Source organism: Erinaceus europaeus, chromosome 20, assembly GCF_950295315.1.
Source record: "Erinaceus europaeus chromosome 20, mEriEur2.1, whole genome shotgun sequence".
Lineage (NCBI taxonomy): Eukaryota > Metazoa > Chordata > Mammalia > Eulipotyphla > Erinaceidae > Erinaceus > Erinaceus europaeus.
The window spans coordinates 8,889,394-8,902,568 of record NC_080181.1 but is presented as its reverse complement, the minus strand read 5'-3'; the positions used below and the strand labels follow the sequence as shown (position 1 = coordinate 8,902,568).

Genomic DNA, 13,175 nt, shown 5'->3' with positions numbered 1-13,175 from the left:
GCAGTAGTTGTCACATTAAATAAACATATCTGTGAATTGTTTGGCAGCTAAGTTGTAGCTACTGTCACTGTTGCTATAGTTTTTTAACTATGCTTCATAACTGAAGAGTGTTCTAAGCTTCAGTTAAGCATTATTGAAAAAATTAGGATGTAGTTTCTTCCCATTCATGAATCCTCCATTAAAGATTTGAAGGTAATATCTTTTTGGACAAGAATATTGAGTAGTACCATCCAGAGATATTTGCCTACCTCTCTTTTCAGCATCATTATTTTAATCTCTTTATTGAGGAAGTGATGATGTCAAGATAGTTACAGTTACATGAGTGCAGTTTCTATCTCCCCGTATTAGGTGCCTGCATGCCACACCTGCCACCATCTGACATCTGCCTTCATCTCAGTGCCTTGAGGTCCCAGTGCCCTCCTGATCGCTTCTGCCTCCCTTTTGGAGTCCTTGGTTCTGCTACATTAGACAGACCATAGCTAGTCTAAGTTTCACTTTGTAACTTTCTCTGTTTCTTTCTTTCTTTTTTTTTATATTTATTTATCTATTCCTTTTTGTTGCCCTTGTTGGTTTATTGTTGTAGTTATTATTGATGTCATTGTTGGATAGGACAGAGAGAAATGGAGAGAGGAGGGGAAGACAGTGGGAGAGAACGATAGACACCTGCAGACCTGCTTTACCACCTGTGAAGCGACTCCCCTGCAGGTGGGGAGCCGGGGGCTCGAACTGGGATCCTTACTCCAGTCCTTGTGCTTTGCGCCACCTGTGCTTAACCCACTGTGCTACCACACAACTCCCTCTTTCTCTGTTTCTTAAGTCCCAGCTGTGAACAAGATCATCAGGTATTCCTCCTTCTCCTTCTAGTCTATTTCATTTCTGATTGTCTCTCTTTTGGTTATACTAGGAGTTCTTGATTCTCATCATCTTTATTGGTTATTTTGTTAGGGCATGTAAAATGATATTCTATTTCTTTTTCAAGCAAAGGTCTTATTTACTGCTGAATCAACCTCAATATTCTATTTTTGTTATTCTGTTTCTATTCATTTGTTTCTGTTATTCCATTCTTATTTAGTTGTATGTTTCCGTAAAGATAATGAACCAGAGTGTGCAGTTTAATAAGAGCCCTGTGTGATGCAGATCACAGTAGAATGTTAGAAGTCGGCTCTAGCTGTCTCTTCAGTGCTGTGGCTGCCAACCACAGTGCCTACTTCAGTTTAAATTCCTGTTTTTCATCCCTGCTAGCTACATTTCAGGAACTGTGTAGGCACTTCTCAGACATTTCCACCATTGCCAGTGACTTGTGTTATTTACCACTCGTGAAGTTTCCCTCACTGCTGCTGGGGACTATGGGCTTGAACCTGGGTCCTTGAGTATGGTAACATGTGCTCTATTAGTGTGCCACCACCCTGCATCCTGTAAAAGCCTTTAAAAAAAAAGTGCCAGGTGGCAAGTGTGATGGACTTTCAAATACCTTCAAAGGTAGGTCCTTTAGCTTGGATGATGAATCTCTTTAATTATCACTGTACGACCTCATAGTACAGATTTATTGAGACAGAAAAATGGAGGAAAATAAGTGATTTGCATTCAAACCATATGTTGTTAGTCAGCTTAGAACTCTCATCCTTCAAATAAAGAGAGAATAACAGTGACTGACACCCTTATTGTATATTAGGGGACATTTAAAGTGATACTTGAGTCTCACCTCTTGAGGATCTGATTTGGGTTGGTGTCTTAGGGTCAGTATCTTTGTGTTGAAGACCTCAGTGGTTTTCCAGGACACACTCAGGTTGAAGACTGCTAGTCTAACTTGACTGCAAATGAGGAGCTGAGGAAATGACTCAGTTATGTCTTTTCTGTAAAAACTACTGTTTGAATTAGCTTTTTCTTCATTCCTGAGTATCTCCAGAAATAGTTCACCTCACTCTGTAATCTAGTGTTGGATCCTCTGTGGACCTTCTGCGTGTGGGTTAACTCATGCTCACCTTTCCTTGGTCACAAGTACAGCTCTGCTTTGACACATGGCACTTTACTGTGGCTTATCTTGTGGGGTTTGTCTCCTTGAGTAGACAGAAAGCTCCTTAGCATGTTGAGCAACGGCAGGTAGCCTCCCACCACTCACAGTGTGCTGGGCTTGGTGTTAGTCAGGGAGGATGCCTGTCCTGGGGTTCCCAGTCTCTGCAGAAGGTGGAGTGAGATGCAAATTAGACCCATATATTTCAGTAAGTTATTGTATCTGTGTCTCCTTTCTCGTCTTTGCTTCTTCTTCTACTTGTTCTTTTTATTTTCTTGCATTTTATTTTATTTTATTTAACAGACTGTTTATCAGCTCTGGCTTATAGTAGTGCTGGAATGTGGAGGGATGTGGCATGTTTTTTTTTCAGGGCACCGAGTATGAGTTTCCTAATCTAGTTGGGGAGAAGAGGGCCTGGATTGGGGAAAAATTTAAATTTCTTTAAATTCTAAAATCCATTTTGTTTGGCTTTTGGGGCATAACACACTTAAATGAATATATTACTGAAGGGCTTGCTGACTGAGTAAAAGGAGACATAACTTCACTGGAAAGAGTGTGCATGAGTATGTGTTTTGGAATAGATCTTTAAAAAGTTTTGATTGCCACCAGGTTTATCACTGGGACTCTACCAGCACTACAAACCCACTACTCCTGGTGGCCACCCCCCACCCCCGCTTTTTTTTTTTTTTTTCCTATTTTGTTTTGTTAGGACAGAGATACATCAAGAGGGGAGTGGGAGATAGCGCATGAGAGACACACCTGCAGACGTACTTTACTGCTTATGAAGCCTCCCCCCTTCAGCTGACCTTGCATGTGGTAGGTAGTATGTGCGCTTAGCCAGGTGCACTGCCACCTGACCCCTGGAATGGGCCTTAAGCACATGCTAATGTGGTCTTGTAAGCACAGTGGCATATTACTCAACTCTGACCCAAAGATAAAACCTTGCCAACTGTGACAACATGAGTGGAACATTGGGGGTATTGTGCTGTGTGAAACAGTTCAGATAGAGCAAGACAAATGCCATGTGATTTTACTCAAATGTGGAAAAAAGTATGAGTTAATAATAAAAACAAAGTACATGTCCAAACACACAAAACCCCACCCGAATCTTACACACAGATATAATGTCTAAGATACAGAATATTAGCAGTGGGGAAGGGGGGTAAGGGAGGGGAGGAAATGGGCAGAGTTGGTGGATGGAATCCAGGTTTTTGGTAGTGGTCATGATCCATGTAATGCCGTTGTTGAATTATAATGTTGTACACCTGAAGTCTCTGTAATATTATAAACCAATGTTAACATCACAATGAAAGTTTACATCAAAATATGTCAATTTAAGAAACTAAAGAAGAAGATACGCACTTTAGCTCTTCTGGGAGGAAGAAGGGGGAAGTGAAATGCCCTCAAATCTTTAATTATTTAAAGTCATAAATTTATACAGTCCATCCAAGTGGGAGTGTGGCTTGAAGTGTCCTTAATCCATTTATTTACCTTCTCCCCATTTCCCAGCCCAGCCTGCAGTGATCCATAGCCCTTGTTTGTCCTGCTTTCTGGGATCCTGGCTTCCCCAGCGTGCACTATATCCTGCCATTGAAGTTCATTTCAGGGGAGATTCCGTCGAGAAACCGTGACAGGATACCTCCCATGGCTGGGTGCACGTTGCTCTTGGTGGCTTCCTCTTGAGAACAGCCTTGTGATGTAGAACATCCCTGCACTGACTTGAACCTTGTAGTGAGATGCAAATGCTGAAATGTGAGGTCTTGAGTTGCTTGAGGCCTGTACCGCCTCTACACAGACTGTCTCTCTTCTCTCTCTTTGGGCAGCCTCCACTTCCATTATAGATTAGGTCATTCTGATTTGGAGCCGAGAGAAGTGACTTCCTGTAACTTTAAATCTCCATACTCAATTTGTGACTCCTTGTTCTCTTTTTAGAAGATACTTTATAGTCGGAGGGCAGCTTGCTTCATTGTGCTCTTTTAGAATGCAGATGTGGACATTCCAGAGGAGTTTTGTCAGTGTGCGAACAGGGTGTAGCATATTCTCACTTGAAATCCATCATTACTTTCACGGCCATTATGACCCCTTAGGAGCATTCTGGGTTGGTGGTCGGGCGGTGGCGCAGTGGGTTAAGCGCATGTGGTGCAAAGTGCAAGGACCAGCGTAAGGATCCCAGTTCGAGCCCCCGGTTTCCCACCTGCAGGGGAGTCGCTTCATAGGCGGTGAAGCAGGTCTGCAGGTGTCTGTCTTTCTCTCCCCCTCTCTATCTTCCCCTCCTCTCTCCATTTCTCTCTGTCCTATCCAAAAACAAACAACATCAACAATGGCAATAATAATAAGCACAACGAGGCTACAACAACAAGGGCAACAAAGGGTGGGGGAAGAAGCATTCTGGGTGTCATTATGTTATCAAGCACTTGATTAGCCTTGTGGTGCCCTGTTTTTTGGTCATGCAACTTCCCCCCTGCTTTGCAGCAAAATAGTAAGAGCTCTGCAGAGGAGACCTCTGTTCAGACTCCTTTCCTGACCAAGATGAGGGGCTGAAATCCTGTGAAGAAGAAATTTCTAGGATAAACTGTGGTAGGAAAATGTACTGGAGAAAAGGACAGGAGGGTGAAGAGACACAGAAGGCAAGAAGACAAGGGCCAAGTGGTTTCACATCCAGTAGAGCACACATGTTACCATGAGCAAGGACCTGGGTTCAAACCCTTGGTCCCTACCTCCAGGGGGAAGGCTTCATGAGTAGGGAAGCAGTGCTCTACTGCCTTTCTTTCTCCCTCTCCATTTTCCCTTTCTCTCTCAATTTCTCTTAGTCTTTATACAAATAATAATAATAAAGCAAGAAGCTATCAACTGGGAGGAGTAACCTTATTATCCCAAGGTCATGTGCTTTAGGAAGAGACAGTGGGTCTTGAATGGTCAAAAATTTTGGCCTCAGTGCACCTAGGTAAAGACTGAGGGTGGGGGGAAGGCTTCAGGTACTAGAACTTGATGACTGAGGAGGACCTAGTGAGGTTTGTATTGTTATGTGGAAAACTGGGAATTGTTATTCATGCAAAGCTATTATATTTTACTGTCGTCATTAATCACCCAGTAAAGAATAATAAGGGCAGGGGTAGGTAGCATAATGGTTATACAAAGAGACTCTCATGCCTGAGGCTCCAAAGCCCCAGGTTCAGCCGCCTGCATCACCATAAACCAGAGCTGAGCAATGCTCTGGTAAAAAAAAAAAAAAAAAAAAAAAAATTGACCTCAGACACAGGATGATCCTATTAGATTGACCTGCTCTAAGGTAGAGGTTGGGTTTGTGGTTTATAAGTGTGGAGCAGGAGAAGCAGTGAGCATATTTTAACAGATCACTTCCTTCTTGAAATACCAGTCTCTGCTTTTACAGCGTGAAATCAGACCACCATCCACTAAGAGGAAGCAAAAGTTGTTTATTCACGAATTGCAATCCGGGCCGAGATGGTGACCGGCGGCAGTCCACCAAGCTCCACGCTGAACAAGGCTCAGACCACACAATTTATAGGAATTCAGACTACACTCAGGGAGGGGGAACACATCACCTTATCAACCTACATCCAATAACAGGCTATAGCAAACACAAAACCCAATCATTTCAAACTTAGCAAAAGCATGATCGTGGGCTAATTTCAAACATTGCAAAGTCACACAACCAATAGAATCTAGCCAGGTAGGGTCACCACATCCCCCCGCCATCAGCGGCCCCTTCCTAGAAAATAATTTCCTAGTGCAAAGGCCCTGATAAGCTTTGTCTGTTTACAGGGTCTCCATAAACATCTGGTGGCTTACTGATTCTGGGTAAACAACCAGTGGCTTACTAATTAGGTCCTGTTCCTTTCAACCAGTGGCTTACTAATTAAATCCTGTTCCTAAAGGGACAAAGGGAAAGGAATTTTCTATCTCTCACCACCAACAACTTATACTAAAAGCACTTAACGAATAACTGCATGAAAGAGAACTTTTAAAACTACTTCTAACATTCCTTAAAACTACTGCTTCTAACATCTGCTTCCAGAGTATTCTTTTTTTAGTTATTAGTGGTTTGATAGTGATTAAAAAGATTCTAAGATAACAGGGGTACAGTTCCCACCACCAGAGTTCTTTGTCTCACCCTCTCCATTTGGAAGCTTCCCTATTATTTATTTATTTATTTATTTTCCTTTCCAGGGTTATCGCTGAGGCTAAGTGCCTGCACTATGAATCCACTGCTCCTGGGGAGCATTTTTTTTGCCCTTGTTGTTGTTACTATTATTGTTGTTGTTATTGCTGTTGTTGGGCTAGGACAGAGAAAAATCTAGAGAGAAGAAGAGGGGGAGAAAAATCTAGAGAGAAGGAGAAGAGGGGGAGAAAAAGATAAGACGCCTGCAGACCTGCTTCACCGCTTTTGAAGTGACCCTTTGGAGGATGGAACATTTTCTACTACTGTTGATCCACATTGAGGGCAGGGTCCTATGGGGGCCCCCAAAGGGGTCCATTATGTTGTTCCTGATGGACATGACCAGTGACAATGGAGAGAGGGATCTATTCGAGGTCTAGGCTCATCGACTCCCCGACTAGGGCCCCAGATGATGGGGTGTTGGCCTTGGTTTTTATACTTCTGTATTTTTGTTTTAGATAGAGGTGGGGGGGCAGAGAATACAAGAGACCTCACTCAGCACTGAAGTTTCTGTACATGTGGAGGAGGCCAGGGTAGAATTTAGGGGGAGCACATGGCAAAGCAGCATACTATGTAAGAGGGCGGTTTCTCTGGTCCTGCGTTTGAAGGGTTTTTTTTCTAGCCCATTTTTTAACACTTACCCCCATTTTCTTACTTGCCATCCCCTAAGGATTGCTGGCTTGTGTGCCTGTTTATCCTTAGTGGACTTCTAGTCTCTAAAATGTAGAAAGACCCACTCATTTTGTATTTTCATGGCCTGGTCCCAGGTAGCAGCTGCATAAGTGTAGTTAGACTTCTCTCGCCTAGCTCTTTTTAACCTCGAGCTTGAATTGTTTGTTTATAGTGGCAAATGACTGTAACACATATTTCAGAGGGAAGAATGCATTGAAAAGTCTTAGAATAGAAACTGTCTTCTGCTGTTTTGGTATTTTCTGCTTTGCTAAGAACAACTCCGGAAGTGTGTGTGAGTAGCACTTAAAATAAAAGTGGCATCATCCTCATTCCTTGTCAGTGAGTCATCTAGGAACTCATCTTCAGTATTTTATAAATTTTTCTTTCTAAGTTTTTAAAGGACATTTCCTGTTTGTAGAAATACTTGTGTATGTGTATATAAATGTGATTTTGAGTGAGCAGGACACTGCTTAGCTCTGAGATGTGGTGCTGGGGGTTGAATTGGAGCCTCAGACCACTAATGCTGGCATCTACCACTGAAATAGCACCTTGGCTCACTTTAAAAAACAATTTTTTTGGGGTGAGCAAACTTCATGTTTTCACTTTTACTTCCTTTTGCACATTTCTAATCCTATTTCTTCAATCCATTAGCAAGATATTGAAACCTAACTACAACATTGCTGCTTATTCTTTTCCTTTAATATTTATTTTTTTATTGGATAGAGACAGAAATTGAGAGGAGAGGAGAAGATAGAGAGGGAAAGAGACAGAGACACCTGCAGCTCTGCTTCACTGTTTGTGAAGCTTTCTTCCTGTAGATGGGGACTAGGGGCTTGAACCTGGGTCATTGCTTAACTAGGTACACCACTGCCTAGTACTGCTGCTTATTCTTTAGACTTTCCCCCCCAACCTTGATCTCTTTTTCGTCACTTTTAAAACAGCTACTGTGTTTAGTGCTTTTACTTATTCTTACACCTGCTTTGAAATGTGGAGGATTGAATTTGAGGTTTTTTTATTATTATTATTCCCTTTAGTTGCCCTTGTTTTATTGTTGTAGTTATTGATGCCATCGTTGTTGGATAGGACAGAGAGAAATGGAGAGAGGAGGGAAAGACGGGGGAGAAAAAGATAGACACCTACAGACCTGCTTCACCACTTGTGAAGCGACTCCCCTGCAGGTGGAGAGCCAGGGGCTCCAACCAGGATCCTTAAGCCGGTCCTTGTGCTTCATGCCACTTGCGTTTATCCTTCTGCGCTACCGCCCAACTCCCGAATTTGAGGTTTTATGCTTGAGAGTTCACTGCTCTATCCAACATCCCACCTCCCAGGCCACACATTGCAATTTATATATATGTATATATTTTACCGGGCAGGGGTGGGAGAGACCAGCTACAAGAATGTTGTCATTTTTACTATGAGTGTTTAACCCAGTGCACCACCACCCAGCCCCCAAATGTGGCCATTTTTACAAGCTCTGTGATTTTTATATGCTGGTAATATTGAAAGTCACTGCTTAGGGAGTCGTGCGGTAGGGCAGTGGGTTAAGCGCACATGGCGCAACCTGCAAGGGCTGGTGTAAGGATCCCAGTTTGATCCCTGGCTCCCCACCTGCAGGGGAGTCCCTTCACAGGCGGTGAAGAAGGTCTGCAGGTGTCAGTCTTTCTCTCCCCCTTTATCCCCCCCCCTCCATTTTTCTCTGTCCTATCTAACAGCGATGACATCAATCAATAACAACAATAAAAAAAAAGACAACAAGGGCAACAAAAGGGAAAATAAATAAATAATTACAGGTCAGATTTCCTCCTTTGTTTTCTAGGAATATTTTGAAAACAATTGCCCTGGGACAGATGCTATCCTTGTGTATCTGTGGGACAGCCATCACCAGCCAGTATTTGGCAGAAAAATATAAAGTGAACACTCCCATGCTTCAGAGCTTTATCAGCTATTGTTTGCTGTTTCTGATTTATACGGTGATGCTGGCATTCCAATCAGGTATGGGAATTACCTTTGTAATGAATAACCTCTGAAATGTTTCTTTTAGATTTTCTTGATTTACATTTTTTATTGGGAGGGTAATGGCTTGTAATGTAGTTGTTAGGCTATACTTTTAAAATATTTTAAAGGTACTGCATGGGCAGTGGTCAGGAGTAGCTTACTCAGTAGAGTTTATGCTTTATTATGCACAAGGACCTCAGTTTGAGCCCCCAGCCATCACACAGGAGAACCTACACGGCAGGGAGCTTCCCCAGGAGTGGATTAGTACTGAAGAATCTCTTCTCTCCCTTCCTTTCTCTCACCTATTATCTTTAAAAAAAAAAAAAAAAAGCAAGCACGGGGTCGGGCGGTGGCGCAGTGGGTTAAGCACATGTGGCGGAAAGCTCAAAGACCAGCATAAGCATCCCGGTTCGAGCCCCCGCCTCCCCACCGCTTGACAGGCGGTGAAGCAGGTCTGCAGGTGTCTGTCTTTCTCTCCCTCTCTCTGTCTTCCCCTCCTCTCTCCATTTCTCTCTGTCCTATCCAACAGCGAACGACATCAACAATGGCAATAATAGTAACCACAACGAGGATACAACAACAAGGGCAACAAAAGGGGGAAAAATGGCCTCCAGGAGCGGTGGATTCGTGGTGCAGGCACTGAGCCCCAGCAATAACCCTGGAGGAGAAAAAAAAAAGTTTACCAGGATGCTCCTGGTAAACATATTACAGAACCCTAGTGATAACCCTGGTTCCCCCCCCCCCCAAATATATATCCATATGCAAAAGCAAGAACAGAACCATTGCTGTTTTTCTGGAAATTAACGTTTCACACCCATGAAAATAAGGACTAGATCTGTGCACAATTCTCTGAAATTGTTGATTAAAATAAGTAGTGTCAAATTGTAACAGTGGAAGTTGTCAACAAAAGTGTAAGTTTTATTTTATTATTTCCCCCTGTCATACCTAAAATTAAGAGACACTAATAAAAGTCAGGGCTATAACTTCTCAGGTCAACAAATACCTCACCTGGATAGTGCATTTTCTTTGTCATGTTCACTGTGCAGGCTCGAGCCAGGCTCCCTCTGCACTGGAGCAAGCTTCAGTGCTGTGGTATGTTTCGCTCTCTCCCTCGTTTCTCTGTGTGTCTATATTTCTGTCTAAAAAAGTCAGCTCAGGACAGTGAATCTTGGACAATGACACATCATCACTCCTCAAGATAAACACTTCTCTACTTCGTGGAGAATACCGAATGGAGCATCAGTTGCATGTAGATGAAGTCTGTTGTAAGGGGCTGGGTGGTGGTGCACCTAGTGGAGCACACTCATTATAGTGCACAAGGACTCAGGTTCAAGCTCCTGGTCCTCACCTGCAGAGGGGAAGCTTCATAAGTGGTAATGAAGGGCTGCAGGTATCTCTGTCTCTCTCCCTCTTAATTTTCCCTTCCCTGTCAATTTCTGTCTTTAACAACAACAAAAAGGAAAGAAAGATAGATACATAGAAAGAAGGAAAGAGAAAAGGCAGGCAGGAAGGAAGAGAAGTAGGTAGGTGGCTCTAGGAGTGGTGCAGGTAGTAAATCCTAACTTTTGATAATCTATAGCTAGTCAGGGAAAGCTACATTACACCCACATCTGGATGTGTTTCTGTCACAATAGGAAAGAGAATCAAGTTATTTTTCACTTAATGTATTTTCTTTTTGGTGCCTTCATTGAACTTTTGGTCTGTGATGACATGTTAGCTTGAGACTTGCACCAGAAAGAGCTCTGAATGACTCTGCTACCTCTTGCTATCTTGTTGGGATATGAATAATGGAAATCAGAAGGCCTGTGTCCAAAGTGGATGGAAAACCCGATTTTTGACTCTTGATCTCTCAATAATATGCATAGTATCATTTTCAAGTAGTACATACTAACCTGAATTTTTTTCAACTAGGCAGTGATAACCTTCTATACATTTTGAAAAGAAAATGGTGGAAGTACATCTTGCTAGGAGTAGCAGACGTGGAAGCCAACTACCTGATCGTCAGAGCATACCAGTACACGACTCTCACCAGTGTCCAAGTAAGAGGGAGTCTACTGACCAGTTTCGGTTTTGCAGCTTCAGAAGAAGAATTTGAGCTCATGTGTGCTAACTTCATTTTACTGAAAGCCCGCTCACTTGGAGAAAACCTAAATACAGGTGGATTCTGTCTGTTTTTCAGTGGAGCATATGTGCTAATGAGTAAGGTTTCCGGGAATTAGTGAAAATATACACAAGTTAAATCAGCTCCGAAACTGCTAATGCTATAGCAGATTACAATAGTTCTTAGCAAAATAAGTGTAAATATTTAGTTAGCAGTTGATGCTGTGATTTTGAGGGAAATCCGTTTTATGTTGCTTAAAGAGGTCATATATGAGAACAGGTGTTGGCATACCTGGTTGACCGCACACATTATAGTGCAAAAAGGCCTGGGTTCAAGCCCGTGGTCCCTACATGCAGTGGGAAAGCTTCATGAGTGGTAAAGCAGGGCTGCGTGTGTCTGTCTCTCTCCCTCTCCCCTCTCAATTTCTGGCTGTCTCTTCAATAATAAATAAAAATATTTTAAACAAAAGATGCCATATAAAATGGATGAACTAGGGAGCTGGGTGGTGTTGCACCTGGTTGAGCACATGTGTAAGGACCTGGGTTCGAGCCCCCAGTCCTTACCTGCAGGGGGAAAGCTTCGCGAGTGATGAAGCAGTGCCGCAGGTATCTATCTCTCTCCCTCTATCACCCCCTTCCCTCTTGGTTTCTGGCTGTGTCTGTCTATGCAATAAATAAAGATAATAAAAAAATTAAAATGGATGAACTAGGCCAGGGAGATGTCTCAGTGATAGCACATGGGACTTGCATATGAGATATCCCAGATTTTACCTCTGCACCATCATGTGCCAGAGCTCAGCAGCATTTCAGTCAGAATAAAGCAAAACAGGACAGAGGAGACAGCATAATAGTTATGCATTTAGCTTTCATACCTGAGGCTTTAAGGTCCCAGGTTCAATTCCCATTACCATCATAAGCCAGAATAGAGCTTCTATTTATCTTTCTCTCTCTCTCTCTCTCCCCTCTCCCTGCCCCCACACTTAGACCTCTCATAAATAAAGTAAAATATTAAAAAGTAAGGCAAAATACTAATAAATAAAATTGTACCTTTCTGCTATAGAAAAGTTGGAGGTTTGTAATTAGAAATTTAAGGAACAGTTGGAACATATTAAGATATCTTGAGTAGAGATGGTAGTCAAAGGTAAAACTTAATCCCCTATTAGACTATTTTATTTATACTGGCAAGATTGAAAGCAATGTTCCTATGTAGCAGTACTTTTCAGGTTGATGGAGTTTAGACTGAATTAATTTGTATTAGTGCTACAAACTGTGGGATATATCATAATACCAACTCATTATTACTAACAGCAAATGAAGGTGGAAGTGAGGGAGAGTCTAGTTGACAGGTTTAGGCTTCATAGTTTGCTTGATTTAGAGTACTTCTGTATATCACCTCACTATGTAAGACAGATATTCTTATTTGATCTCTAGTTTAAAGTGAAATTATACTTAATGTTACTTGGAAAACAAAGATTAAGGAGGAGTTGGTATTTTTCCAATATGAAATACATTGAATGCTATTATTACCAGAATGTATTGTATTAAATACTTTGCTTTCTGTAATGTATTGAGAACTGTCCTCAGAAAACCTCATAGATTTTGACTAGCATGGATTGAAAAGCTTAGTTAGGAAGTATTTGTTAATATAGACATTATAAAAGACAGAATAAACCTTGGCTTTCATAAAATTGAAGCAAAGTCTTAACCTACCTAGTGGGTGAAATTTATCCCAAGTAGAATTAATCACATTTTTAGCAGAGGGCATTGTGAGTATAAGCATGGAGAAAATGGAGTTTTTCTAGTCACACTGATCTTTGAAATCTCACAATTTAATTAATTAATTAATTAATTTTGTTTTTGCCTCCAGGGTTATTGCTGGGGCTCAGTGCCTGCACCACGAATCCACTGTTCCTGGAGGCTATTTTTTCCCCTTTTGTTGCCTTGGTTGTTGTTTTTTTTTTACATTAATTTATTTTCTCTTTTGTTGCCCTTGTTTTTTATTGTTGTAGTTACTATTGTTATTATTGATGTCGTCATTGTTAGATGGGACAGAGAGAAATGGAGAGAGGAGGGGATGATAGAGGGGGGAGAGAAAGATAGACACCTGTAGACCTGCTTCACCACTTGTGAAGCGACTCCCCTGCTGGTGGGGAGCTGGGGACTTCAACCGGGATCCTATGCTGATCCTTGTGCTTAACGCCAAATTGCGCTTAACCTACT

At 42.0% G+C, this 13,175-nt stretch overlaps 1 protein-coding gene across 6 annotated transcripts in view; it reads left to right on the top strand.

Moving 5' to 3' along the window:
• SLC35F2 (solute carrier family 35 member F2) overlaps positions 1–13,175 on the top strand; it is a 99,068-nt gene that overhangs the window by 59,970 nt on the left and 25,923 nt on the right. For 5 of the 6 annotated variants that reach the window (XM_060179802.1, XM_060179798.1, XM_060179801.1 and 2 more), the window contains 2 exons: positions 8,677–8,852; positions 10,767–10,894. In XM_060179802.1, coding sequence (XP_060035785.1) covers positions 8,708–8,852; positions 10,767–10,894 — 273 coding nt within the window. In that variant the 5' untranslated portion in view covers positions 8,677–8,707. Of the gene's footprint in view, positions 1–8,655; positions 8,853–10,766; positions 10,895–13,175 lie in introns of all 6 variants that reach the window. The other variant, XM_060179797.1, reaches the window with a different exon arrangement.